At 41.2% G+C, this 27,453-nt stretch overlaps 1 protein-coding gene across 3 annotated transcripts; it reads left to right on the top strand.

The window, feature by feature from the left end:
* The first annotated feature begins 12,033 nt into the window (after window positions 1-12,033).
* On the top strand, window positions 12,034-25,593 carry Ir40a (Ionotropic receptor 40a). 3 transcript variants are annotated; one of them, XM_070284505.1, is made up of 7 exons: window positions 16,027-21,828; window positions 21,888-22,459; window positions 22,523-22,786; window positions 22,846-23,275; window positions 23,456-23,960; window positions 24,922-25,184; window positions 25,242-25,593. In XM_070284505.1, exons 1-7 carry the CDS (start codon window positions 21,723-21,725, stop codon window positions 25,403-25,405), a joined length of 2,304 nt encoding a protein of 767 aa, XP_070140606.1. In that variant the 5' UTR covers window positions 16,027-21,722; the 3' UTR covers window positions 25,406-25,593. The 3 variants fall into 3 exon arrangements, with proteins under 3 accessions (XP_070140605.1, XP_070140606.1, XP_070140604.1); XM_070284504.1 differs by lacking the exons at window positions 16,027-21,828; window positions 21,888-22,459; window positions 22,523-22,786; window positions 22,846-23,275 and adding an exon at window positions 12,034-14,099; XM_070284503.1 differs by lacking the exons at window positions 21,888-22,459; window positions 22,523-22,786; window positions 22,846-23,275 and having other exon boundaries at window positions 16,027-20,198.
* The last annotated feature ends 1,860 nt before the right edge of the window (window positions 25,594-27,453 follow it).

The following is a 27,453-nucleotide window of genomic DNA, read 5'->3' on the forward strand; positions in this document are numbered from 1 at the left end:
ACATTTAAATTGTTTCCGGCCATCTTTGTTTACATTTTCGTAGTGAATGGTAAAATTTTCACTGTTAAGAAGAAGAAACCAGAGTTGCGCCGAAAAACTTTCGCCAAACCATCCCAAACAGAAGGGCGTCAAATTTAGATGCACAACGGATGCGGTACAAAATGAGAAATTTCGGGACGGAAAAACTTTATGGACCGTTTGGTCAACGGACGGGGAATACAGATACAAGCTTTGTGGGGAGAAGAAATCAGAGTTGCACCGCAAAACTATCGCCTAACTATTGTCAAATGAAGGGCGTTAAATTAGATGCACAACGGATGCGGTACAAAATAAGAAATTTCGGAACGGCAAAACCTAATGGATGCAAGCTCGGTACCCGGAAAAGGTAAGAGTCAGAAAGTTGTTTTTATATGGAGTTTTGTTGCTTCTAGAAAATGTATCTTATGTAGTCAGTTCACATTTGACAGCCCAAGCGATCGGTCGTGTTCTTCCGCGAAACGTTTATGTAGCGCAACATCCAAGCATAAAGCAGACGAAAAGATAGGGACCTCTTTTCTACATTTCGAGCAAAGCAGCAAACAATTTCGGCAACTTTAAGCAATCTTAAAGTTTTTTGACCTCTGGACATCTAGAGGAAACACCCTGCCGATGGAATATTCATAATCGCTACGAGGTCTGATGAGTACATTAAACACCTAGCTGAGATATCTACATTTATAGTCAAAAAGACCATAGATCACGCAGCTCAAGGAGAAATCAAAATTACTTTCAAATTACCAAATCTACCAGAACCTTTATTTATTGAATACGAGAAAGGTATACAAGGTACGACCCTGCATTCAATTCACGGATATAGAAAAAATTATACTTAAGTACAAATGTCAATTAAATCTCAAAACCTACACATTATAGCCCTACAATAAACTCATTTTTCAAACCTCTCCTCACTTCCCACATGTGACGCGTATATGCGCTCAAATATATATTAGTAAGAACTAGAATAGAATAGGAACAATTAGCGATATAGGAAAATGGATTGGCAACAGTATGAAAAACATTTGAATTGAATGCGCGCCCGCATCGCATATCGCGAGCGGAGGGTCACACTAGACCGAACAAAGACTGGCCACACTATAAGGGAAAATCCAGCATAGGCTTTGGTCACACTGGAGCACGCCAGGGCTTATATAAAGCGGGCCACAGCACGGAAGCCGACTGCGATTGGGTCAAGTTAAGCTGCCCAGTAGTTTGCAAACTTCTTCCGGTCTTCTTGTCAGCGCGCTTTATAGGGCTTTGCGTGGGGCTGCCGTTTTAGTAAAAGTTTTAGTAAAGTAAGTTTTAAACTGCTCAAGACGGGCAGCGCTAAAGAACCACCAGATTTACCTTCCACCGTCGAACGAACCCAAGATTTATTTAACAAACTCAATTCCAATTGCTTAAGGGGTTCTTCTCATTGGGCTTTTTTTTTCTATTTTTTTTTTTTTTTTGCATTTATTTATAGCTTGGGATGTTGTGTATATGTCCCCAAATGGATTTTTAGAAATTCGAAATACTTTAGAAGATACAGCCTTTTTTGTGAAGCAAGGTCTTCGCAAAATGAGCTTTAAACGCGTTTATCTCGAAACCACGTTTTTCGAACTCCAAATATCTCCAGTTCAACTGAACCGATTTTCATGAAACAAAGTGGAATCGACGCAGAATTGTCACCATTCTCGGGTGATGGAACAGATTTAAAAACAAATTTTTTTCTTTCTATTTTTTTTTTACACTAAACTACAAAAAAAAAGCCCGAAATCGAATTTTTTTTTTGAATGGCTGACATTTTTTTTTTTTAAATTAAAAAAAAATCTGTTCCGTCACCCGAAAATTACATCTATTCTGATTATAACCCCGTTTTTTTTTTTTAATTTCGGACGCTCTGGAGACCCTGAATCGTGGCCGCCAGGACGACACCTTTATTTTTTCCACCACCAAGTTTGAACTTATTCTTCGATTTGGGGTTCAAACTTATTATTGCGAGAGAAATACAGTAAAAATTATAAAAGAAAAATTATCCATCCCAATTTTTAGGTAAACAAAGTGGTTATATTTGAAAAGTCAACCATATGCATGCATTACAGAGTGGCTCATTTTATTCGAAATTCAAACAGAAAAATGCTTTTGACTGCCAAGTTTTGCGAATCTTTCGATGACTTCTTTGGCGGTAATTTCGATGTCATGATGCGTATAAAGCAACGCTAATCCAACTAGTCTTTCTTGAAGCATGGTCGTCCTAAGCCATGTTTTGATGCGGCGAAGATAAGAGAAAGAACGTTCAGAGCTCGCGTTTGTTACGGGAAGTGTACAGAATACTCGGAGATAGGTGTGGATTGTTGGAAATATGTCGACATCACATTTTCTTAGTGTTTCCAGTGCAGAAGTTGGAATTTCGTTGCCTTCAATTTTTTGTTGCTGCTGCCAGTGACATTGCCAGTAACTCAATTCACCTTTGAATTTCAATTTTTGTACGCTCTTGCCATCATCCAGAAGATTCCCGAATCTTTCTATCAAGCATCCGATTAGATCATCGATTTCGTTTTCTTTTAAAAGACTCGCTTTTTCTGGGAGCAACACACTCAATTGGTAACCATCCAAAACAAAAAAACGAGCTTCCAAATCTTCTTTGATGGTATCCAGCAGAGGTATGTAGACAGAGACCCTGTAGTAATCTTCGCAAGTTTTCAACTCGTAACTTTCTCGTTTCGTTTGTTGACATGTTCTCGGCTTTGCTTCATCAACATCGAGTTTTTCTGTCATTTTCTTGGCATCTGAATAAATCAGTCGGAATATTTAATCAACTTTTTCCCTTTTTTTTTCAACGTGGCAAGCAACGGCCCAACCATTTTTGATACCTTATCTGCGATAGTGGAAGCTGAATCCAAACCATTGCACTATGGGCAAAAAAACGGTTTTTGGTGCATAAACTCTAGTTTATAAGATATTGACTTGAAATTTTTTTTGGTGTATTACTTCAACTATTACAAAATTTTGGTTTTTGTTTTTTTTTTAATTTGTCCACTGCACAGTGGTTCAAAATGCATTTAAAAAAAATAAATAAAACAAATTATAATTTCAATCCCGTTTGGTATTACTTTTTGGAAAAAAAATTGTAACATTGTGGCCAACACTTGGGGATATGATTGACGAATCCAAAAGATCTACAACCTCTGCTGGCAGAGGCATCCTGTTGGTTTTTTTAAGGGGTTATCCGGGTTTAGAACCACAAAAAAAGGCCTATTTTCCAGAATTTTTTTTAAAAGATCCTATGACAATTTTGCAAATTTCATTTATTCTACATAAATACATAAGGTTTGAACTAAATTCTGTAAAATTTTGAACAAAAAATATTCACAAATGAGCCGTTGAGGGAGGGTTGAACTTAACCCTAAAAAAAATTATGTCCTTGCGGTAGGCAGGGTTTCTCCGTCAATTTTTATTTGAAATCAAAAATCCAAAATTTTTCTGTTAGCTTATGTGTCTTGTCTTTGAACGAAGGATTTTTTAAAAAATTAAAAATTGAATTTTTGGAAGCGTTTTTCATGAAAAATGGCACTTTTACGTCAATTTTGGCCATATTTTGGGTTATAAAATCGGATCTAATTGAAGATATAAAAAATCCTTTGTTCAGAGACAAGAAAAACATGTCTAGAAGAAGTGTGGAAAATCTGAAGTCGATCGGTCCAGTAGTTTTCGAGAAATCTTGACTACCGACTTCAAGAAAGTGGTTTTGAGAAAAACGAGTTTAAAGTTTTAATTGCCAGTTGTGACTCATACGACGCGCTGGGCTTTAAATTTCTCCCATTCCTACAGTTTTGCTTTTTGAAATTTCAAAACCCGGATAACCCCTTAAGCAAAAATTAGACAGCAAGGGATCAGACGAATCCATGGCCCTGTAAAAAACATCTGACATATTGTCAACCCGGCTACATTTTCTGGCATGATATTGTCTGTCAGCTTTGTAAAGTTTGTGTCTTGCTTCTGATGCACTTTCTGCTAAAGAGCCAACAGGAACAATCGATTTTTCTTATGTGGGGATTCATTTTCATCACAGAGCCGTATTACCGTCTAGCCACATGGCGTGTTTTTGTCTAAAACGCTTTATGTTTCGGCAACATCGTGGCAAATGTTTATTAATGTAATTTATAAAGTTAGTAATTTTATTTGATATTAATTTGCTTATTGTTTCACTTTGATGATCGGCATTCACTTTGTCGAATATGTAAGTCTCCAAGGCTTCCCGCGAGCGTTTGTTGCTTTCCCAAACTGTAAGAAAAGCCCCGTGACCAAGCACCTATGTACCTACATAAACGCAAGTTTAGCAAAAAAGAGCAATAATGAGCAAAAATGCTTAGTTGTATGACAATAAGGACACTTTTGTAGTTAGTTTCTCGTTCTTACTCTTTTGCAAGTCTGTGCTATTAATAAGTTATACTCTACAAAACACAAAAACAATTGTTAGTTCAAATCTATAAAGATACACATATAAAACAGTTCACAGGTGGACAACAGGACACATAAAAACAAACGTCTAAGCTAATTTGCATTAATAAATACCTTCGCAAGAAATTTCCATGATTTATAAAACTTTTTTTTCACACAAAACAATAAGCACGCAAAGTTTGACAATTTTTCGCGCCAATTTCACGGCATTGCAAAGTATCTCAAACATCTGACTTTGTTGGAGTAGCAACACAAAAAATTTTTGGAAAACTGTTTTTTTCTAATGAAGATATTTAGATTCGATAAATATAGGCTATTTATAAAAATTCATTAGGAAAATAAATAGGTTTATGCACCAAAATCGGATTTTTTACCCATAGTGCATTGGTACTATCGATAGTACCACCGGTAGTTTTACATCTCTACGTTTTACTGATCTTGCTGCTTTCCAGAGGTTAAATCCATACGGTTTTGTGGGGTCTGCATTGCGTAGTAGATCTGAGAAATAATCGTTTTTCGTTTTGTATAGCAACTTCTTTAAATCGTCCTCAGCGCGACGATATGCTCTTTTGTCGGCTGGATCTCGCGACTGCACGCAAGGCTCTTTTCGACCTCACCAAATCCAGGAACTCATGTTTTAAAAGAGCATGATGTGGATCTGATGGGTTTATTGAACTTTGTCCACAGGTTAAAGATTCGGCAGCAATGTGGATGTTTCGCACAAAGACCTCAGTGGCGTCAAGAATGTCTTCAGAGGAGCTTAGAACAATAAGGAGGTTTACTAGCTGGTTAATTGCTGCCTGAAACCGTGGAATATTTGCGTTTCGAGGGAGAATATGTGTTTTTTGGGAGACCTTGAAAGCAGCACTTCTTAGCTCAATTAACAATGGGATGTGATCAGAACAAAGTTCCAAGCTCCCTGAGATGGATAGGAGCTCAGAGCGAATCCCCCCATATATGGCAAAATCAATTGCAGTTGGCGTACGCTGGCTGTACGGGTAGTGGGTAGGACCTCCGGTTGCAAGGACTTGGATGTAAGAACTGAGGATAAAGTTTGCTAATACTCTTCCACTGACTGAGGAATTTCGACAACCCCAAAGTCGATGGTGTGCATTCCTATTTTAAAGTCCTCATAGGAGCGCTAAAAGTTTGGAGGACAATAAATAGAGGCAATGGAAATTTTACCTTGATCCGTATTAACTTTGACTGCGACACATTGCACGTCAGTAAAGCACCAGGATATGACGGAATCGTTAATACAGTTGGCAAGGCTCTGCTCAAAAAGGGCATATTATTCCTTGTGCTCCAGTTCAACTTCATGTTGTCCACTTCCCCACTCAATGGAAGTGCGCAGTGATATCGATGTTACCTAAGCCAGGCAAACCGGAGAACCTTGTTACGTCTTACCGGCCAATAAGCTTGCTGCCAACATTCTCTAAAATATTCGAGAGAATATTTCTTAGCAGAATGATGGCAGTAAGAAGTGTTCAGGATGTCATTCCAGATCACCAGTTCGGCTTTCGGAATCACCATGGAATCCTAGAACAGGCTCATCGAGTAACGCAGCATATCTTAGATGCTTTTGAAAACGGTCAGTACAGCTCTGCTTCCTTCCTTGACGTAAAGGAAGCCTTCGATAGAGTGTGACACAATAGATTGCTTTTTAAGATAAAAACACTCGTACCTGCTGCAGCGAAAATTCATGGTTGATGTGAGAGGTGAAAGATCATCCATTAGAAGCAGTCGAGCTGGCGTACCGCAAGGTAGTGTTTTGGGTCCTGTGTTATAGACCCTTTACCCCTTTGACTTGCCTAATCCCAGAGAACCGGGGACACTCCTTGCAACGTATGCTGATGACACAGCTTTTATCGCAAACTCAGCGTGTCGAATCGAGGCTTCTAGAAAAACGAAAAGCTTTTTGGACATATATAGCGAGTGGACGAAGAGGTGGAATATATCCATAAATGGAAATAAGTCGTAACACTGTCATTTTTCCCTGAGACACAAAATCCTCCCTAGGGTAAAACTTCAGGACACGTTAATTCCTCAATCTCCTTAGGCCCAATACCTGGGATTAAACCAAAATAGCAGCAGCATGCAGTGGAAAACTCAGAAAGCTAAAATGGATGCTAAAGTCCACAAGCAAGCTGAGTCTCAGTAACACAGAGCTGTTCTACAAAGCAATAGTGGTTCCTGCTATGACCTATTGCATCCAGATATGGGGTACTGCGTCCGACTCTAATGTCATGAAGTGCATCCAGATGACCTTTGGTTAAGAGGGAGGCAAGGAATTTGAGCCCTACACCAATAACTTATATTGTTATTTATCATTTGCTGTTATGTATCCTTGTTATGTTTGTTGCTAGTGTTAGTCTGTAACGTTCTGTCGTCCGCGGGTAGCTTAGCGGGACGTCCAGGGTTCGTGCAGGAATATTTGTTTGTCTGCTCAGAGAGTTGTTGTTGAGGACTCGAAAGTCTGCTTAGAGAAGTTGTTGTTGGAAGTCAGCTCAGAGAATGGACTCGAAAGTCAGCAGAGATTGGACTCGAAAGTCAGCAGAGATTGGACTCGAAAGTCAGCAGAGATTGGACTCGAAAGTCAGCAGAGATTGTCTCTCATTTGTGAAGTCCCCAAATACTGTTGCACCGCGGAGGCCCTCCCGCGAAATCCGCGCTGTGAGTGGGTTGTGGCATGCCCCCACGCGAACCTGACTGTAGGCCAGTCGAGGGAAGCTGCTGAGAACTCTCACCTGTAGCGGCAAGGCTCGGGTGTCCACGCTGGACCAGGTGAATCCGATCTTCCAATCCAGCGATTTGGGCCGGCGGTGAGAGGGGAGTGGTGAGAGCATTTCCTACTTTCCCCTTTGTTGTTGCCTCCTGCAGTGAATTTTTCTCCCGCGGTTAATGTGGCCCGCAGTTAATGCCAGTCACTCAAACTGATTGCAAGATCAGCTGTGACCTAGTGTTGTGTAGAACTCGGTTCCGCACCGGTCTGGCAACTCCCCGCCGCCACTAGGTGGCGCCAAGTGAACCTGAACTGAAGGTGGCTCTGGAGCATCAACCTTCTATGCGGACGATAGCTACCCGCTACAACACACACATGTGCCGCACCGATGCAGGAGATAGTAGACCCTTTAGCGCTGCTGCTCCCGATCCTTGGTTTGAGTGGGATCGGTACGAAACACGAGACCTAGGCCTGAACTGACCTAGGTAAAGGTCAAGGAGCTGACCAACAGCAAACCCCTCCGCTCTGCGGCACACCTTTACAACGGGTCTCTGGAGACCGAGCATGAGCGGTATAACTCCCACCTGCCAAGTCTCGGGAAGGCTCTGGCAAGGCTGCCATATGTATGTGTGGAAGGGAGCCCTCTCACTTGTCTGACGTCAGATCGGCGGATGGTTTTGTTTGCGGAAGAGTAGATGGGGTTGCTACATGGCACTGAGCTTCACCCTGGACGCGTTGAGCAGCATCGTCGATGAGTCCAGCAATCATCTGGGGACGAAGCAGCACCATAGTGGGCGGCGACTTCAACGCCCAGGATTGGGAGTCCCTCTCAACCAACGTCAGAGGCCGGACCATCCTGGAGGCCTTCGCCTCCCTGGACGTCGCTCTGCTTAACGAGGGCACCCAGCAAACCTTCAACAGAGCGGGAGCTGGGTCCATTATAGATCTCACGTTCTCTAGCAGCGCACTAGCCTGCAGGGCCAGGTGGAGGATCAGTGAGATCTACACGGCCAGCGACCACGAGGCTATCCTCGTTTCTCCCGGCGAGAATAAACCACGCAGAACGGTTGTGCCTGATGTAGGTAAGGCGTACCGGTTGGACACGCTCAACGTCCAAGCGTTCTCGAGCGCTCTAGCCTAGCTACCGACAAGGAGGATAGTGCTAACGAGGCTGCGCTCAAAATAGCGGACGCTGTCGAGCTAGCATGCAACGCCAGCATGCAGCAACGAAAAACGTTTCGCCAGCACCACACACCTATTTACTAGTGGAACGACGACATCGCAAGCTTTCGCTCATCCAGAGCAAGAAGGCAAGTCCAGAGAGCGCGCGGCTCTCCGAATCTACTAGACCGGAGCGAGGCGTATAGGATCGCAAGGGTGGCCCTGAAGAAGGCGATAAGGACCAGTGTTCACGTCCGGAGGCCCCTGTTCCCCCTCTGTCCACCGTGGTTCCAGAAGGTCAAGCGCTCCCAGCTTAGCAACGCTCGCCCGCTCTCCGCTCCTCGGAATTCCCGATCGCACGCACCTGTGTTCCCGATCGTCGCTTGCTGCTAGTCGAGCTTAGGGACGGTTAGTCCGCTCCACTTCACGGCTCTCCCGCTCTCGCGCTGTTAAGCTGGGCTTCTCGGTCGGCAGCGGGCCCTTAGGCTAAGCTAAGTTTAGTTTCGAAACGAATGTCAAATAAATACCGTAATTTTCGACCCCCAATTCCGACTTTTCTTCTTCGTGGGATACAGTTTTACTGGATCCTTTTGCGGAGGATCGAGAAGGTGACTGTTTCAAAGCTGGAGGCTGCAATAGAGCGCACTGGCGGACACTCGATAAACCATGTCGGCTTCCGGAAACGGAAATCGACCCTGGACGCCATCGAAATGGTCACCAACTTGGCCGCGAATGCCATCGCAAGCACAAGATGGAGAAAATCCGCTAAGGAGTACTGCCTGGTGGTAACAATAGACATCCGGAACGCAGGTCTCCGTCTTCAGACCTCTGCTCTGAAATACGATGTACAACGGAGTGCTAAACCTTTCGCTAACCGCTAACAACTTTTTTGCGCAATTTTGACAAAAAATAATATATTTTACTTACTTTGTGATTTTATAGTGAGGCAATATTTGGAGGCTCCAAACTCCCCGGAGAACGTCGAGCACCTAACGTTCTGCAAGGTTTGAAATTGTACAATATATCCTTTTAAATCTAATGGTTATTTTTTATAGATGTGCCCAGATTCCATGGAAGCTTTGAAAAGCATTGCAAAACAATACATTTGCGTTCCAGCATCTTCCACGGCGTCCGAGAGGATCTTCAGCAAAGCTGTCGTTAGTGAGCGCAGGAACTCTCTTAAACCAAGTATTGTTAATATGTTGTTATTTGTGAACAAAAACAGCTTCCTGTATGATCTTAATTAAATTAGTTAAATTTAAACAGCAAACACATATTCGTTTTTTTACGATAATTGATTATAATCGATGTTTTCATCCGAAAACATCGATTGTGGCCAACATAGATGTTTTTCTAGTTCAATCGCATAAGTCAGAAGCAGTACTGATCTCAAGCAGGAAGCGCGTGGAAACGGCGGAGATCCGGGTAGGCGGTCTCCTCGCGGTGCGCGATAAGGTACCTGGGCGTTATCCTGGACACACGCCTTCACTTTAGAGAGCGTCTGGAGTACATCCATAAAAAGGCCAGTGAAACCGCAAGAACTCTCTCCAGAATCCTGCTAAACACTAGAGGCCCTAAGCAGCGCAAAAGAAAGTTGCTCGCGACTTTCATCACTTCGCAACTCCTCTGTGCAGCCCCATCATTCGACTCAAACTTGGACACACATATTTAACAAACGCTCACTATCTTGACAGAACAAATTCAACCTGTGCCCATTTTGCAACAACGCAGAAGTGAACATTCGCATATCATTTGTACTTGCCCTGCCCTTACCATGCAACGTTCCCTACTCCTCCCTAACCCTATCACCACAATAGCCAACCCCTCAATCAGAAACTCCAAAAACATATTCAAGCTTCTTGACAGCTAAAAAATTACCCATATAATATGAATAATTCCACCAACGAAAAAACGGCAAAAGTAATTTTTTTTGAAAATTTTTATAAAAATAAATAAATAAATATATCTTATGTTAGTACTACGTTTAGTGTTGACTTTTCCGTTTTGAACCTAGAGCAGAAGCGGTGGATTTTGCAATAATGCGGAAGGTCAGAATGGATATGTTCCACATCATAAGTGTTGCTAAAACAAGTATATTATCATTAACAAAATAAACTTCGAAATAATTTTTGTAAAAACTTAGAGAACTAAATTTACAATTTCTATCATCGCAATGACTGAATTATCATCGATTGAATGACTAAATTAGTAATTTTTGTACCATGGCTCCACGTCCTCGCACCGCCCAGTCCTTGGAAAGCAGACGTTCCCGAGGTACTCAGTCCTACCGCTGCCGAGTCTGCCGGGGAATCCATCCTCTTCGGAAGTGCAAGAGGTTCCGAAAGCTGAGCGCCGAGAAGCGCCTCCGAGCAGTACTTATTAATAAGTACTGCTCAAATTGCCTCGCCCACCAACATTCCGAGGGGACCTGCCGCAGCCAGGACGGCTGCAAGAAGTGTGGAGGGAACCACCACACTCTGCTGCATATGCACGAGGAGCCGTCTCCACCCCACCCGTCGCGCAATCCGCGCCAGGTCGCATCCCCGCTGTTCCGCCGGGTCCGTCTCCCGCTCTTCGTCGCCAAACCGGGCCGCCATTGAGCGTTCACGTCTGGAGGTCTCCGCTACGGCTACGTCGGTGGCCACGTTGGTTCGTCAGAAGACGATCCACATACTTCCGACAGCCATCGTCGTGGTGGACACGGGATCTTCTACGTTCGAGTCGATACCTAGTAGGTATTGCGATAGTTAGTCGATATTTTCAGCAGTTTGTGTGGGAACATCTCTTTATCCGTTAAAGCCTAGTACTCTGACGAGAAAAAACCGCTGTATAAATTTAGACAGCGGCCAAACTCCATATAAAAAAAACGGTGTCGAAAAAAAAAGAAGAAGAACTTTTAGACACGTCGTTTTTTTCGGTACTCTGACGACGAAAATGAAGCCTGCGAAAATTGAATGGCGTTGCCAGATCAAGATAGTAAACAGCTGATATCGCGCTGTCTAAATAATTCATTTGATTTATTTAGACACCCCTAATGGAGGGAAAGTTGAAGGAAAAAGGTGGCATTGATAGGGGCTGTCAAGGGGAAGCCCATAATATGGAATTTAACCCACAAAGGACATTTTAATGCCATATTTATTAATATTTTTAATATTTTTTTTGAATATTTGTTTACAAACAGCTGACCAGTGTGACCAAAGAAAATCCTTAAACGCCATAAAAAGTACATTTTCATGGCATTTCAAGATTTTCCTTAATTTTTTTTTGGTCACACTAGCTCGGTAGCGAAATAAACAGCGATTCCGCTGTCTAATTTATACAGCGGGTTTTTCTCGTCAGAGTACTAGGCTTAAAAATAATGGCTAACTATCGTTATTTTTCGCCGATATTTTCGTCAAGGAAATACCCAGTGTGTTGGTTCCACAGCTGAAGTCCGAGCGAAAAAAAACACTAGAACAGGTCTATGAAATTTGAATCAGCGTACATTTTTATACCCTTGCAGGGTATTATAATTTTAGTCAGAAGTTTGCAACTCAGTGAAGGAGACGTTTCCGACCCTATAAAGTATATATATTCTCGATCAGCATCAATAGCCGAGTCGATCTGTCCGTCCGTCTGTCCGTTTGTCCGTTTCTACGCAAACTAGTCCCTCAGTTTTAAAGTTTGTGAGGGTGAAGGCAGTTTATGTTTACTTATTTAACAGTTCCATATTTTTCATTCGCGGTCCGTATCAACAAAATTGGACGCGACTGTAAACTGCAAGTAAAAGCTTAAATTAAGAGCATAGCTTAGATAAAGCTCATTATCTATGCAATATATATCGATGCTCATAGATAGCAGCTGATCGATGCATCTAGCTGACAACTCTAATTAGCTTTCATCTAGCTGTCATGCACTTGTCATGCACCTGTCAAATCGAGCTTAATTTTTTCCACCCGCGTTTCCGTTTTGGCCCTTCTCTCATTCTCTTGAGATCTGTGCCCAGCGAAACATCGTGATTACGATATCACATAAAAATATATATATATATAAAACGGCACGTGCAGAAAAATTCGTTCCAACCTCGCCGAACTTCTAAGTGTGCTTTTTCACACAAAGGCATTGGAATTCAAAATAAAGGAGATCTTCTGGAAACCAATATTTTTGTGTTTTGTGTTTCGAAATACTCCGGGTAAGCATTTTGTGAAAAAGTGAGGTTCAAATCGAAAATAAACCTTAGTTTTCTAGCCGGATTATCCGAGCCATCCCGCTCCCGATCGGGCAGCGACACCTTTTATTGAGAGCCAGTAAAACACCAATTAAGTGGCGGCGGCAGCGATCAACGTTTTCCGCCCATTCCGCCTTCTGGCCGGCCACGGCCGCTGGCCCACCTTTCGCCGTTTACATATATATTTGGAGGCTAAAGGAGACACTAGAGACACCAAGAAGGAGGTCGTTTCTTTAGGGGATCTACCCTTCAGCTTTTCACCAGCTATATCGGCGGGCCCCAAAAAGGGCGCTGCGCCATATATTTCTGTGCACTTAACCAACTGCAGGATCATTTGTATCGCCTGCGTTACATTATTTTGTTAATTTTAGTTTATATTTCTTTTAAAGAGAATTTGTACTTATATCTGAATTTGTTTTCATGTGCTGCTGACGAGTTTGGTTTTTCATATATGACTTTAATTTCCACATTTATCAGCCAAGGTCACCGTGAGGTCAACGGGCCCGTCGACATCGAGGGACTGGGTCGTAAGTACGGCATAGCCGACATATAAAAATTTATGAGAAGCCAAGACCAGCACACAGGTTCTTCAGATCGCTCTGAATAGCGATTTTTTGTTCTTTCTTTGTTAAATATTAGGATCTAAGTATGAAAACGACTCTTTTTGAATTTTTATATACCATTATAGAATTAATTGCACATTATATTTTGAGTATAAACTTTATGAAATTATAACGAAATTGAAATCATGAATTATTAGAGTTTTTTTTATTTAGGCACCTTAAGGGTCAACACCTCAGAGGAATTCAATTCGCTAGGAGATAAATAACACCTCAATTCTCTTACAAAATTAGTTCAAGTCGTAATTCCAAGTTTTTCGGGTTTCCTTATTTCCTCCCGATACTCTGTCTACATTTAATTCGAGTAATGGGAATGTCCCAAGAGGAACAAGAACCACGCCATTTTCCCTGAGCACGGCCGGACCCCTTTTTGTAGACAGAGCGTTCCTCGAAGGACATATACCGTCCGTTACAGAATTTGGCGCCCAACGTGAAGGCACGATTAGGTTTTAATATAAAACCGTATGGAAAACTTAAATATATACATTGCTTAATGTATTTAGGTTCCAGTACCCTGCTTTCCAAAATACTTCCCTAAAATCCCCCGTTAACCTAAATCCATCCAAACATTTTTAGTAAATTCCGAAACAATTGCAGTCTATAAATCTAGGAATTGTCATTAAATTAAAATGTCAACCAGAAATATAAACTGTAAGAAATGACATATTTATATTTAAATTTGAATCTGGTTGGAATGTAGCGTTTGTCATCGAGCAGACAGCACACCACCAAGAAACAGTTTAATAGCGTGTTTAATCTGCGTAAAATTGAGAAGTTCATGCTAGATTACATTGTAGGGCATGATCCTCTTTTACTATGATTAAAATTCCCTTTAATTTTGTATTTAAATCAGATTTGCGACATGAACTAAACAGAAGAAAAACATATATAAAATATAGAATACTCTGAGGTGAAGATACTTAAGGATAAGTCCTAATTCAATCATATATAAAAAAAAAAAAAATATACATATACATTTCATATACATACCTTTATTCGATTTAATTCTACAAAAAATATAACTCAGTAAGGAAACTACCTTCTTCTTCTCTTTAAACAAATATTTATAAAATAAATAAAACATAGTTAAATTGATAATTATTTTAAATAAGATCCGAAAGCCACATTCTAAATATGTCTGTAAGGCGTAGCAATGAAAACCTTGCAGCCATACCACCTGCCGGTGAAGGTTTCTTTTGTACAATTTGTAATGTAGTCACTGAGGGCGAAATACTTACCACACCTTGTAGACATCAATTTCATAGAGAGTGTCTATTAACTTGGTTAGACAGCAATGAGACTTGTCCTTTGTGCCGACAGCACCTAACTCGATCAGATATAAATCCAGAATCGGTGGAAGCAAGAGCTCAGGCTTTGCAGGCACCAAGCGCAGCAACAGCAGGCAGTTCAAGATCTGGAGCAATACCCAGAACTCGACCCGCCACTAGGAACAGTGCGAGAAACGTACAAAACCCTTCTAATTTACCAAGGCCACAACAGAATACGCCAAACCGCGAATCAGTGCGTCAGGGTGTAGCAGCAATTCCCCAAAACATAACGGAAGAGCGTGTGCAACAAATAATAGCTAGCTCAGTAGATCACCTTAGGGCAAGCTTAGTTGGAGCAATTACAGATCAGATTAGTGCATCTCTAGCTAATATAAATCTGGCATCACACGGGCGAGACGCTCCTGCCGAGCCCCAGCTAGAATGGGAACATGAAATACCCAGCTCATTGCCTCGTTTAAGTAACTTTAGGGATGCCCAAAGAAACGATTACTCAGTTGAAAGACCGGATAGAGTTTCTAGTGTCATTTCCAATTGGCATTTGAAATTCAGTGGCTCAAACAACGATATTCCGATCGAAGATTTCATTTACAGAGTTAACTGTTTAACAACGCAGTGCCTCAATGGAAACTTTTGATTTACTATTTCAGTTTGCAAACCTTTTATTTTCGGGTCCAGCACTAACGTTCTATTGGCGAGTGCATCGGAACTCAGATGTGATGACTTGGTTCAGTTTGTGTGACCGACTGAAAGATAGGTACCAAGATCAACGAACTGATAGGGACATCAAAGATGCCTTACGTAGGCGAAAGCAAGGTAATAATGAGTCATTTGACGAGTTTTTAGATGCGATGCTTACCATTGCGGATGCCTTAAGAGAACCTTTAACAGACTCGGAAATAACCACTGAAGTTAGGTACAATCTACGATCCGATTTGAAACACGAACTGCTTCACGTATCCACCCCAAGTCTAGCAATCCTACGAAAGGAATGTCATAGGCATGAAGAGTTCTTTAGAGGCTTTAGATCAAGGCCAAATATACGTACCAATCCTAGAAATTTCGTTAATATTGTACAGTTTGAGGAAGAAGTTGTAGAAAATCTGGAGGATGAATCGCCCCAAGAGATATGTGCCGTTCGTACTTCCGACAAAATAAAGTGTTGGAACTGCGACGAGACAGGACACAGATATCAAGACTGTCTGAAAGTCCGACGCATCTTTTGTTACGGATGCGGAGCAATCAATACATACCGGCCTAGCTGCCAAAAATGCTCACCTTCCTCGGAAAACTTGACAAGGGATATTCGTCACCTTCCCCAGTCGAATGTCCCCAACTAGAGTCCGATTCAAGTTCAAAGGGGACATGTAAGTCTGAAATATTACTCCCCAATCTTTTATTTAATTTCACACCCTACCATGTCCGAATGCAAAACATTTTGAAAGAAAACCTCGGTCAGCCGAATCGCGTGCACTCCCGCACACGTTCAGCAGAACGCATCCGAACTTATTACAGGAATAAAAATGTCCTAAAGAAGTTTACTATCTCAGCCTTAGACTATAAAAGCAATGATATTAGACCATTTTCTCATATTGAAATGTTAGGAGAATTACATTTAGCACTTTTAGATAGCGGAGCGAACAAAAGTGTAATCGGTGGCGAATTAGCCCAACATATTCTCAAGCAAAAAGGTCAGTTAATACCTATGAAGGGAATGGTTAAAACCGCTGACGGCCAAACTCAAAAAGTTGCCGGAACATTTCCCGTAAACGTTAGTTTTAACTCGATGCAGAAAGTTATAGAGTTTCTAATCGTTCCATCTATAAACCAAAACGTTATATGTGGTATGGATTTTTGGAACGAATTTGGAATTTCAGTTTCAATTACAAGTCACATTAATGAACTTCAGGTAGATCAGTTTGAACACTCCGATAAATTGAACCTTAATAAATCGGAATTAACGAGATTGAAGTCTATTATTAATCTGTTTCCTTCTTTTGAAAAAGACGGACTTGGAAAAACACTGTTAGTCGAACATTCGATCGATACGGCAAATGCTAAACCCATAAAACAGAGATTTTATCCCTTATCTCCGGCGAGAGAAAAATTACTTTGCAACGAAATCGACCGAATGATATCCCAAGACGTCATAGAAGAAGCTCCAGCTTCACCGTGGTCCTCTCCAGTGACCCTAATTGTAAAACCCGGAAAAGTCAGATTTTGTTTGGACGCACGAAAGTTAAACTCAGTTACAATAAAAGACGCTTACCCAATGCCATTATTAGATGGATTAATAAGTCGTCTTCCTCCTGTTCACTGTATCTCAAAAATTGATTTAAAAGATGCATTTTGGCAAATCGCTTTAGATCAGCAATCGCGGGCCAAAACCGCATTCACGGTACCCAACCGCCCACTGTATCAATTTAAGAGGATGCCGTTTGGGTTAACCAATGCTCCACAAACCTTATGTCGTCTCATGGACTTAGTCATTCCATTTAAGCTCAAATCTCATGTTTTAGTATATCTGGATGACTTGTTAGTCTTGTCCTCCAGTTTCGAAGATCATTTATTGCATCTTGCAGAGGTGGCAACTCAGCTACGAAAAGCTGGGCTGACTATAAATGTATCCAAAAGCCAATTTTGTTTGAAGCAGGTCGAATATCTAGGATATATTGTTGGAGAAGGAACCCTGCAAATAAATCCCGAAAAAGTTCGAGCAGTATCCGAATTTCCAGCTCCGAAAACCCAACGACAACTTCGAAGGTTTTTAGGAATGACGGGCTGGTATCAGCGATTTATAGCGCAGTATTCCACAGTGATCTTTCACTTGACAGAACTCCTAGGAAAGAAACCATTCGAATGGAATGAGGACGCTGAAGCAGCATTTCAAGAAATAAAGTCAAGACTTTGCTCAGCTCCTTTACTGGTACATCCTAATTATGCAAAAGCGTTTATCATACAATGCGACGCCTCTCTACATGGAGTTGGTGCCGTTTTATCGCAGTGTGACGAATCAGGGATTGAAAGACCTATTGCATACATGTCAAAGAAATTAAATAAAGCGCTAAGAAACTACACAGTAACAGAACTAGAATGCCTTGCCGTTATTTTAGCCGTGAAAAAGTTTCGAATGTATGTAGAGGGTCACCCGTTTAAGATCGTAACTGATCATGCGAGCCTTCGCTGGTTGATGAACCAATCGGACCTTAGTGGCCGACTGGCCAGATGGGCCATCAAGCTCCAAGGATTTACGTTTGACATAGAGCATCGCAAAGGATGTGAAAACGTAGTTCCAGACGCATTGTCGCGATCCTTTGAAGACGAAGAGCCTATAGCCTCGATAGAACTCGAAACCCTGCCTAGAATTGATTTAGAATCCAAAGCTTTTCAATCCGATGAGTATTCTACACTCAAAGAAAAGTTTAAGGTTGCGAATTTACCAGACTTTCAAGTAATTGACAACTATATATACCATCGGACTTGTTTTCCCTCTTCAGAAAACCAAGATGAGGATTGGAAATTATTCGTCCCATCAGAGCTTAGGGATGAAGTGATTCGATCCAATCATGACCAACCATCGTCTGCTCATTGCGGAGTCGCTAAGTGCTTAGAAAGAATTCGACGTAGCTTCTACTGGCCACGACTGGCTACAGACGTGCGGGAATATATAGCTCGATGTGAATTATGTCGAACTTCTAAACATCCGACAGTTGGCCTCAAACCGCCAATGGGAAGCCAAGCGACTAGCGAAAGACCATTCCAGCGTCTTTATGTCGATTTCATAGGACCCTTTCCAAGAACCAAGAAAGGCAACCTTGGCATCTTTATTATACTGGATCATTTTTCAAAGTTTACGTTTTTAAAACCAGTGCGAAAGTTTACTTCCAATGTTATCATTGAGTACTTGAGAGAAGAAATTTTCCCTTGCTATGGCGTTCCGGAAACCATTGTTAGCGACAATGGAAAACAATTTAAGAGCCACGACTTTGAAGAATTTATTTCTAAATACGGAATTAAACATTTGTGTACAGGTGCCTATGCTCCCCAATCAAATGCTGCCGAAAGAGTTAACCGCTCCATTAATGCTGCTCTTCGATCGTATGTGCGGAAAGATCAGCGGGAATGGGACACTTATCTTAGTGCAATCAATTGTGCCCTTCGGAACTCTATACACCAGTCCGTTGGAGCTGTTCCTTATTTGGTTGTGTTTGGTCAACACATGATTACTCACGGCGAAGACTATAAGCTGCTTAAAAATCTTGAATTACTAACCGAAAGCAGTGCCAGAATAACTCGCGAAGACGAATTTTCTAGAATTAGGACAGATATATACAAGAATTTGGAGGAAGCATATACTAAAAATCAACGAGCGTATGACTTGAGAAAACAACTGCGCTCCATTGAAATAGGTGATGAAGTTATTAAAAGGAATTTTCAACTTAGTAATATGGCTTCTCACTTTAACGCTAAGCTAGCACCCGTAGGAATAAAAGCTAGAATTAGACAAAAATTAGGTACAAATATATATAAGTTAGAGGATTTAAATGGAAAAGAATTAGGAAACTTTCATGTAAAAGATATTTGGCAAGCCTAACCATTGTCACCCTTTTTCAACTTTTATCTATACTATGGCAGTAAAGATCAAACCTGTGCTGTGAGGGTGAAGGCAGTTTATGTTTACTTATTTAACAGTTCCATATTTTTCATTCGCGGTCCGTATCAACAAAATTGGACGCGACTGTAAACTGCAAGTAAAAGCTTAAATTAAGAGCATAGCTTAGATAAAGCTCATTATCTATGCAATATATATCGATGCTCATAGATAGCAGCTGATCGATGCATCTAGCTGACAACTCTAATTAGCTTTCATCTAGCTGTCATGCACTTGTCATGCACCTGTCAAATCGAGCTTAATTTTTTCCACCCGCGTTTCCGTTTTGGCCCTTCTCTCATTCTCTTGAGATCTGTGCCCAGCGAAACATCGTGATTACGATATCACATAAAAATATATATATATATAAAACGGCACGTGCAGAAAAATTCGTTCCAACCTCGCCGAACTTCTAAGTGTGCTTTTTCACACAAAGGCATTGGAATTCAAAATAAAGGAGATCTTCTGGAAACCAATATTTTTGTGTTTTGTGTTTCGAAATACTCCGGGTAAGCATTTTGTGAAAAAGTGAGGTTCAAATCGAAAATAAACCTTAGTTTTCTAGCCGGATTATCCGAGCCATCCCGCTCCCGATCGGGCAGCGACACCTTTTATTGAGAGCCAGTAAAACACCAATTAAGTGGCGGCGGCAGCGATCAACGTTTTCCGCCCATTCCGCCTTCTGGCCGGCCACGGCCGCTGGCCCACCTTTCGCCGTTTACATATATATTTGGAGGCTAAAGGAGACACTAGAGACACCAAGAAGGAGGTCGTTTCTTTAGGGGATCTACCCTTCAGCTTTTCACCAGCTATATCGGCGGGCCCCAAAAAGGGCGCTGCGCCATATATTTCTGTGCACTTAACCAACTGCAGGATCATTTGTATCGCCTGCGTTACATTATTTTGTTAATTTTAGTTTATATTTCTTTTAAAGAGAATTTGTACTTATATCTGAATTTGTTTTCATGTGCTGCTGACGAGTTTGGTTTTTCATATATGACTTTAATTTCCACATTTATCAGCCAAGGTCACCGTGAGGTCAACGGGCCCGTCGACATCGAGGGACTGGGTCGTAAGTACGGCATAGCCGACATATAAAAATTTATGAGAAGCCAAGACCAGCACACAGGTTCTTCAGATCGCTCTGAATAGCGATTTTTTGTTCTTTCTTTGTTAAATATTAGGATCTAAGTATGAAAACGACTCTTTTTGAATTTTTATATACCATTATAGAATTAATTGCACATTATATTTTGAGTATAAACTTTATGAAATTATAACGAAATTGAAATCATGAATTATTAGAGTTTTTTTTATTTAGGCACCTTAAGGGTCAACACCTCAGAGGAATTCAATTCGCTAGGAGATAAATAACACCTCAATTCTCTTACAAAATTAGTTCAAGTCGTAATTCCAAGTTTTTCGGGTTTCCTTATTTCCTCCCGATACTCTGTCTACATTTAATTCGAGTAATGGGAATGTCCCAAGAGGAACAAGAACCACGCCATTTTCCCTGAGCACGGCCGGACCCCTTTTTGTAGACAGAGCGTTCCTCGAAGGACCTATACCGTCCGTTACAAGTTATCTGAATGAAACTTTGCATATATATATACTCTCACTGTTTTATATATATGTCGGAACGGGCCGGATCGGACGACTATATCATATAGCTGCCATACAAATGTTCGATAAATTTTTAGGAAAAAAAATTATAGCTTAGCTGTTTTTCAATATTATTCCATCATTTTTGAGATATAGCCATTTTATATTATTCCAGAATTTTCATACAAATTTTATGAAAATTGGTCCACTTTATCTTATAGCTGCCATAGGAACGATCGGGAAATTAATCGAAAATAAATTATAACTTCGTTGTTTTTCAACGTATTTTAATCAACTTTGAGACATGAGCTTCTGGTATTATTTCAAAATTTTTGTATAAATTTTATGAAAATTGTACGACTATATCTTATAGCTGCCATAGGAAAGAAAGGGAAAGTAATAGAACAAATTATAACTTCGTTGTTTTTCAACGTATTTTCATCTAATCTGAGATATGAGAATTTTGGTATAAATTTTATGAAAATCGGACAACTATATCATATAGCTGCCATAGAAGCGATCCGTAGATGTAAAGAATGTAAAGCTGGGAATGTACAATTGTAAAATGTTATGAAACTCTGTTTAGTGTCTGTTTTCGGCATTATAATTTATAATTTGAATATGAAAACCAATCTGCAAGGGTATACAAACTTCGGCGTGCCGAAGTTAGCTTCCTTTCTTGTTTGTATTAATTATACAATTTGTATACAATTTGTAATACATTATTATTGCTGGGTCAAATTACAACAAGGGCATACAAAATTCGTCTTGGCGTTGCCAGTTTTTTTGTAACTTTTATTATTGACAGTTTATCTGTACTGGTGCACTTGATAAATCGATATTTTTGTTCACGTTTCGACCTGTCCAAGCAGTCAATCGAATGCTGGCATGTGATATTTAGACTCTGAAGGTATAATTGGACATCAGAGCTCGTTAAAAAATTGTATATAAGGTGGTAGCTTCAGCTCTTGACTATTACTTTTGGTCATGTAAAATGGTGAAGTTCAACGCTGTATTTGGCCTGCTGCTATATACGGTGTGTCATCCAGTAGGGACCAGGCTGGCATATCAAGCCTGCAACGAGCCTGATATAGCAATTGGTTCGTACGCCTGTTAATACCTTGCCAAATTCCAATACAACTTAATTAGAGGTCTGCAGCGCTCTCCCAAATCATCAGCGGTCTGCGACCTCGCCCACTGGCCATCTTGGCTCTTCCGGGATTGACTTTAAGTAATAAAAGCTGCCAAGACGATCCCAGTGGCATTCAAGTGAACGACTTCCTGCAGCAACTACATCAACTCTACTACAAGTCAGTAATCTTCAATGATACGGAACTATTCTTTCATCATGTTGAGAAAAATCTCCATGGCGCCATTGAATGCGTAAACCTGATTCTAGATAAACCAAAGGAGATATTACTCCGCCTCCGTCAGCGTCGCCTGGCACACCGTCTTAGCCTTTTCATATTCTACTGGGGAGCCCGTTGGCCACCAAGCCCGCATATTTTAAAGTTCGAGGAGCCAATGCGCGTAGTGGTAGTCACCCGGCCCCGTCATAAAGCCTTCCGCATCTACTACAATCAGGCTCGTCCTGGTAGCGAAAGCCAATTGCGTTTGGTAAATTGGTATGATGGCGATAATCTAGGACTGCAGCGAATCCCTCTGCTTCCGGCCGCTTCATCCGTATACGCAAACTTTGAGGGTCGTGTTTTCACTGTTCCAGTATTTCATGTAGAGTAATTTTGTAGAATATGTGACAAATGAAAGGAGGATGATGGATGTAATTGCTTGCAGTCCCCGCCATGGTTCTGGGTCACATATGGTAATAATTCCAGCGATACGGACGCAGAGCTTTTAAATCTTGACAGCACAGATTATAATGAGATGCGAGTTACTGGCGGACGTGACCACCGTCTGCTAATGCTATTGGCCCAGCATATGAATTTCCGGTTCAAGTACGTTGAGGCTCCCGGACGTACACAAGGCTCACTGAGATCCGATGATGCTAAGGAGTTAAATGACACCTTCACCGGAGGCATTGGTCTGCTTCAGAGCGGTGTGAGTAGCCTCAGACGGGACCCGTAGCACCATGATGTTCCATCGTGTTCTTTCAGAAGCAAGCGGATTTTTTTTTGGGCGATGTTGGTCTCAGCTGGGAGCGTCGAAAGGCTATTGAATTCTCGTTCTTTACCTTAGCTGATTCGGGAGCTTTTGCCACCCATGCACCTCGTCGTCTTAATGAGGCCTTAGCCATTATGCGTCCCTTTAAGAAGGACATTTGGCCATATCTTATCCTTACAATCGTTTTCTCCGGACCCATATTTTATGGTATTATCACTATGCCATATATATGGCGTCGACATCATGCGAACTTAGATGTAGAACAGCTTAGGTACAAGTGCATCTACATGACCTACATAAAAGAAATTACCCCAGGCCTTGTAAAAGTCAAGAGAAGGAAGGTCAAGGTCAGGGTTTCACAGCAAATACCGAATCAACTCTTTGAAAAGTGTATTTGGTTCACTTTACGTTTATTCCTAAAACAATGTAAGTATATAGCTGGTGCCTATAAGGTATTATAACTATGTGTCTACCAGGATTCTATGTTCCAAGCAGAAGGAGCTATGTTCGACTCCATAAAGTATATAGTATCTCGTATGATTTCAATATTAAAATTTGCTTAATGATGACTAATCCTTTGTGAATTAATTAATCATTTTTCCTCAGCATGTCAAGAACTTTATCATGGGTATAGAGCTAAATTTCTGACAATTGTTTACTGGATTGCTGCAACCTATGTCCTGGCTGACGTCTATTCTGCTCAACTTACCAGCCAGTTTGCTAGGCCAGCCCGAGAGACTCCAATCGATACGCTTCAACGTCTGCAGGCGGCAATGATCCGTGACGGATATAGTTTATATGTGGAAAAAGAGAGTAGCTCCTTGGAAATGCTGGAAAACGGAACTGAGCTCTTTCGGCATCTATATGCCCTAATGAGACAGCAGCATCCTGACGGTCGACAGAGCTTTCTCATTGACTCGGTGGAGGCGGGAATCCAGTTAATCGCAAAAGGCGGTGAAGATAAGGCGGTTCTAGGAGGAAGGGAGACACTTTACTTTAATATCCAGCAGTACGGTGCGCAAAATTTCCAACTCAGTCATAAACTCTACACGCGGTATTCGGCTGTGGCCGTGCAAATCGGCTGCCCCTTCCTGGATAGTCTAAACGATGTGTAAGTACATTTTTATTTATTTGCTCTCCTACAATCAATCAATAATCTTTGACCTTAAATTTAAGCCTAGTACTATGACGACGAAAATCCGCTGTAACACGTGTTACAGCGGCCAAACTCCATAAAAAAAAACGGTGTTAAAAAAAGGAAGAAGAAATTTGTGCCTCGTCGATTTTGCCGGTACTCTGACGACGAAAATGATGCCTGTTCAAATTGAATGGCGTTGCCAGATCAAGATCAGCTGATCTCGGGGTGTAACAATAATTCATTTGATTTAGTCTTACACCACTAATGGAGGGAAAGTTGAAGGAAAAAAGTGGCATTAATAAGGGCTGTCAAGGCGAAGCCAATAGTATGGAATTTAACCCACAAAGGACCTGCCATATTTATTAATATTTTCAATATTTTTTTTGAATATTTGTTTACAAACAGCTGTCCAGTGTGACCAAAGAAAAGCCTTAAACGCCATAAAAGGTACATTTTCATGGCGTTTCATGGCTTTTCCTTATCACACGTGTTACAGCGGATTTTCGTCGTCAGAGTAAGGGGCTTTAAAGCCTAGGCTTTAACAATGTAACACGTGTGATTTTTCGGTACATTAAATTTTGCTTTTTAACATTACTCGAAGAATGCAAGATCTATCTATCTAAATCTATCTAAAAAAAAATCTATCTTAAAAAATTATAAATTGATTGCATGAAAATATTTCATCACGTTTCACTGAACTGGTTTTTTGAAAAAGTGACTTATGCACAGTCGCATGCTAATGCCTTACATTGTTGTAATAATCTTGAAAGTGGACAATATATTTAAAAAATAAAATAAGGATATTTAAAAAAAAATTATATGTTAGGTTTATATATACCTCCGAAGCTACATTTCTTTCTATATGTAATTTGTTTTTAATTTATTTCAAATAATACAAATATTTTGATTAACTCTCTTGGCAAACTTGTTCAAGCCTTATGCACTTGTTTGAAGGCGGTATTCTTGAAAAGATTACCAGTGCTGAGTATGCTGCGCAGTCCCGGAAAATACCCAAGGACAAAGTCCAGCAGTCTACTGAACAGACGACCGTGCAGGTTGTAAAGGACACCGTAAATGAAAAGAGCAACGGGGTTCGAAATCATTCCCCAAGTCAAAGCAGCGAGGTCATTAGTCCGCTTAACCTACGCATGCTGCAAGGCGCCTTCATCGTCCTGGGAGTGGGCTCACTGACTGCAGGTGGCAATATATAAAAATATTAATCTTGAGCTTAGCTAAAACTTGTTTTCTTTTTAGGTTCGATATTTCTTTTAGAGATTGTTTTTCGACGACTCGCCTTTGTACAGAAAATAAAGCACTTGTGGTTGCACTCCCTTCGCCAATGCTTCAAAAATTGGGGACGATTTCTCCTCTGGACTGAGAGAGTATTTGCTCCTCGTTGGCGAAACAATCGAAATTGATTTAATACAGCCATATTTTGATGTCAACATTATAAGTAAAGTCGTTAGAGAGGTTATGGTATAAGTGATAAGGCCCTTCCTTGGGCCTCCAATGGCTCCATATTGGTCAAAGAAAATTATATATCTAGATATATTCAAAGAAAAATAACAAACCTATTGTTAACTTTAAAAATAAAATTACCGAAGTTCAAAACGCTTTATGGTTGTTGCCATATACTTACATTTGCACTTTGAATGTTAAAGTACCTATTTCTAGTTCCTTCAAAGGTAGCTAAAGTATGTTACTACTTTTTATAACTGTCTTCATAAATTTAATAAAAATCGTAAGTATGAATCAGAATTATACAAAATCAAGAAAGGAAGGTAATTATTTAAAACTAGAGGACCCGGCGAACTTTGTCTCGCCCCAATTTCACGACTTGATTGTTTGGTTAAGTTTTCGATAGTCGCAACAAAATCTCTTCGATCCATCTTTTTTTGAGACCAGTACTACAGGTGATGCATACTCTGAGCAACTTGGTAAAATTATTCCCTCTGAAAGCCATTCCTGCACCTGCTTGTCTATGAAACATTTGTACTCGTTCGAAGTGCGTCGCGGGCGTTGATAAACAGTAACATCATCTTCCAATATGATCTTCATATTAACCGGTTACGGTTACGGTTATTAGGGTACGTTAGGTTAGACCGAACGGCCCTCGAGGGTCCACACATAGGCCATTATGGCCCATAGCTATCCGGGGAAACTCCTGGATGGACCTAGAGACTATTTATGCGGGTTTCGAGATCCATGAATATCAAGGTGTTTTTCGCAAAGGCAAGGAGTACGGTAGCTTATACGACAGCCTCATTTCAGGGTCTGAACAGAATATTCCCGCTCCAACTCCTCCTTCCATCTTGGAGCCGTCGGTGTATATATTGAGGTATTGAGCATGGTCCTGGCCTGACTTCCAGTCATTTGGTCCCATGAATACTGTTGTGTTTACATCCAGGCACGTTCTGGGTATCATGTATACATATACATCTGACTGTACTGCTCATGTCTCGACCAATTGAACTGTGCCCGAAACCTTGTAGTGACCAGTTTCCTGATGCAACCAGACGTTGTGCCGCCTTTCCTGCTGTCAGTTGCGCTTGGATATCTAGGAGATATATACCGATTATGGTTTCGAATGCTTTACTGGGGGTTGACCTCAACGCCCCTGATATGCAGAGCAGTACCTGCCGCTGGGTTCTCTCCATAAGCTTATTATACGTTATCTTCTCCATGGCTTGCCACCACACTAAGACTCCATACAGCAGAGTCAGACGCACCACCGATATGTAGACCCAATGCATTAGAGCGGGTGAGAGGCCCCATATGCTGCTAAGCATCTTCGTGGATGCATATAGCGCTATGGAAGCCTTTTTTACCCTCTCTACTACATTGGCCTTCCACGTCAGCTTGCTGTCAAGTACAATGCCGTGGTATTTGACTTGTGTTTTCGGGGTCAGCCTGGTTTTGTTAATTTTCGGGGGGATCCATTGCGGCACCTTGTATCTCTTGGTGAAGAGAATAAGGTCCGTCTTATCCACATTGATATTAAGTCCTACCTTCTCCGCCCACTCACATATCTCCCTGAGTGTTGTTTCCATGATCAAGCTGAGGGTCGATGGACAGACTCCCGTGATAATTATGCTTATGTCATCCGCATAAGCTGTTATCTTTGGTGCTTTCCTCTCGAATCTCTTGATGAGGTCGTCTACCACCAGATTCCATAGGAGGGGCGACAGAACCCCACCTTGCGGCGTGCCTCTGTGCGGTCCTCTCACCATGGAAGCGGTGCCCCAATCTGATTGTACCCGCCGGCAACTTAGAAGATTTCTTATCCACAAGTTGATAGCACGTGTTGGTCGCTTCAAGGCGATCCATTATTGCGTCCGTGCTAACATTGTTGAATGTCCACGAACACTCCAAGAGCATATTCCTTATTGTTTAGGGCTCTCTCAATTGTGGCTACCAACGAATGTAGTCCCGTCTCCATTGATTTCCCCTACGTGTAGGCGGGCTA

Source organism: Drosophila kikkawai, chromosome 2R, assembly GCF_030179895.1.
Source record: "Drosophila kikkawai strain 14028-0561.14 chromosome 2R, DkikHiC1v2, whole genome shotgun sequence".
Classification (NCBI taxonomy): Eukaryota; Metazoa; Arthropoda; class Insecta; order Diptera; family Drosophilidae; genus Drosophila; species Drosophila kikkawai.

What these genes read in the sequence shown, in the direction of transcription:
- Ir40a (XM_070284505.1), top strand. Translation starts at nt 21,723, where the DNA reads ATGGTGAAGTTCAACGCTGTATTTGGCCTGCTGCTATATACGGTGTGT. An exon ending in TCACTGTTCCAGTATTTCAT is followed by an intron (nt 22,460 to 22,522) that starts GTAGAGTAATTT and finishes AATTGCTTGCAG; the next exon opens with TCCCCGCCATGGTTCTGGGT. An exon ending in CTGGATAGTCTAAACGATGT is followed by an intron (nt 23,961 to 24,921) that starts GTAAGTACATTT and finishes AACTTGTTCAAG; the next exon opens with CCTTATGCACTTGTTTGAAG.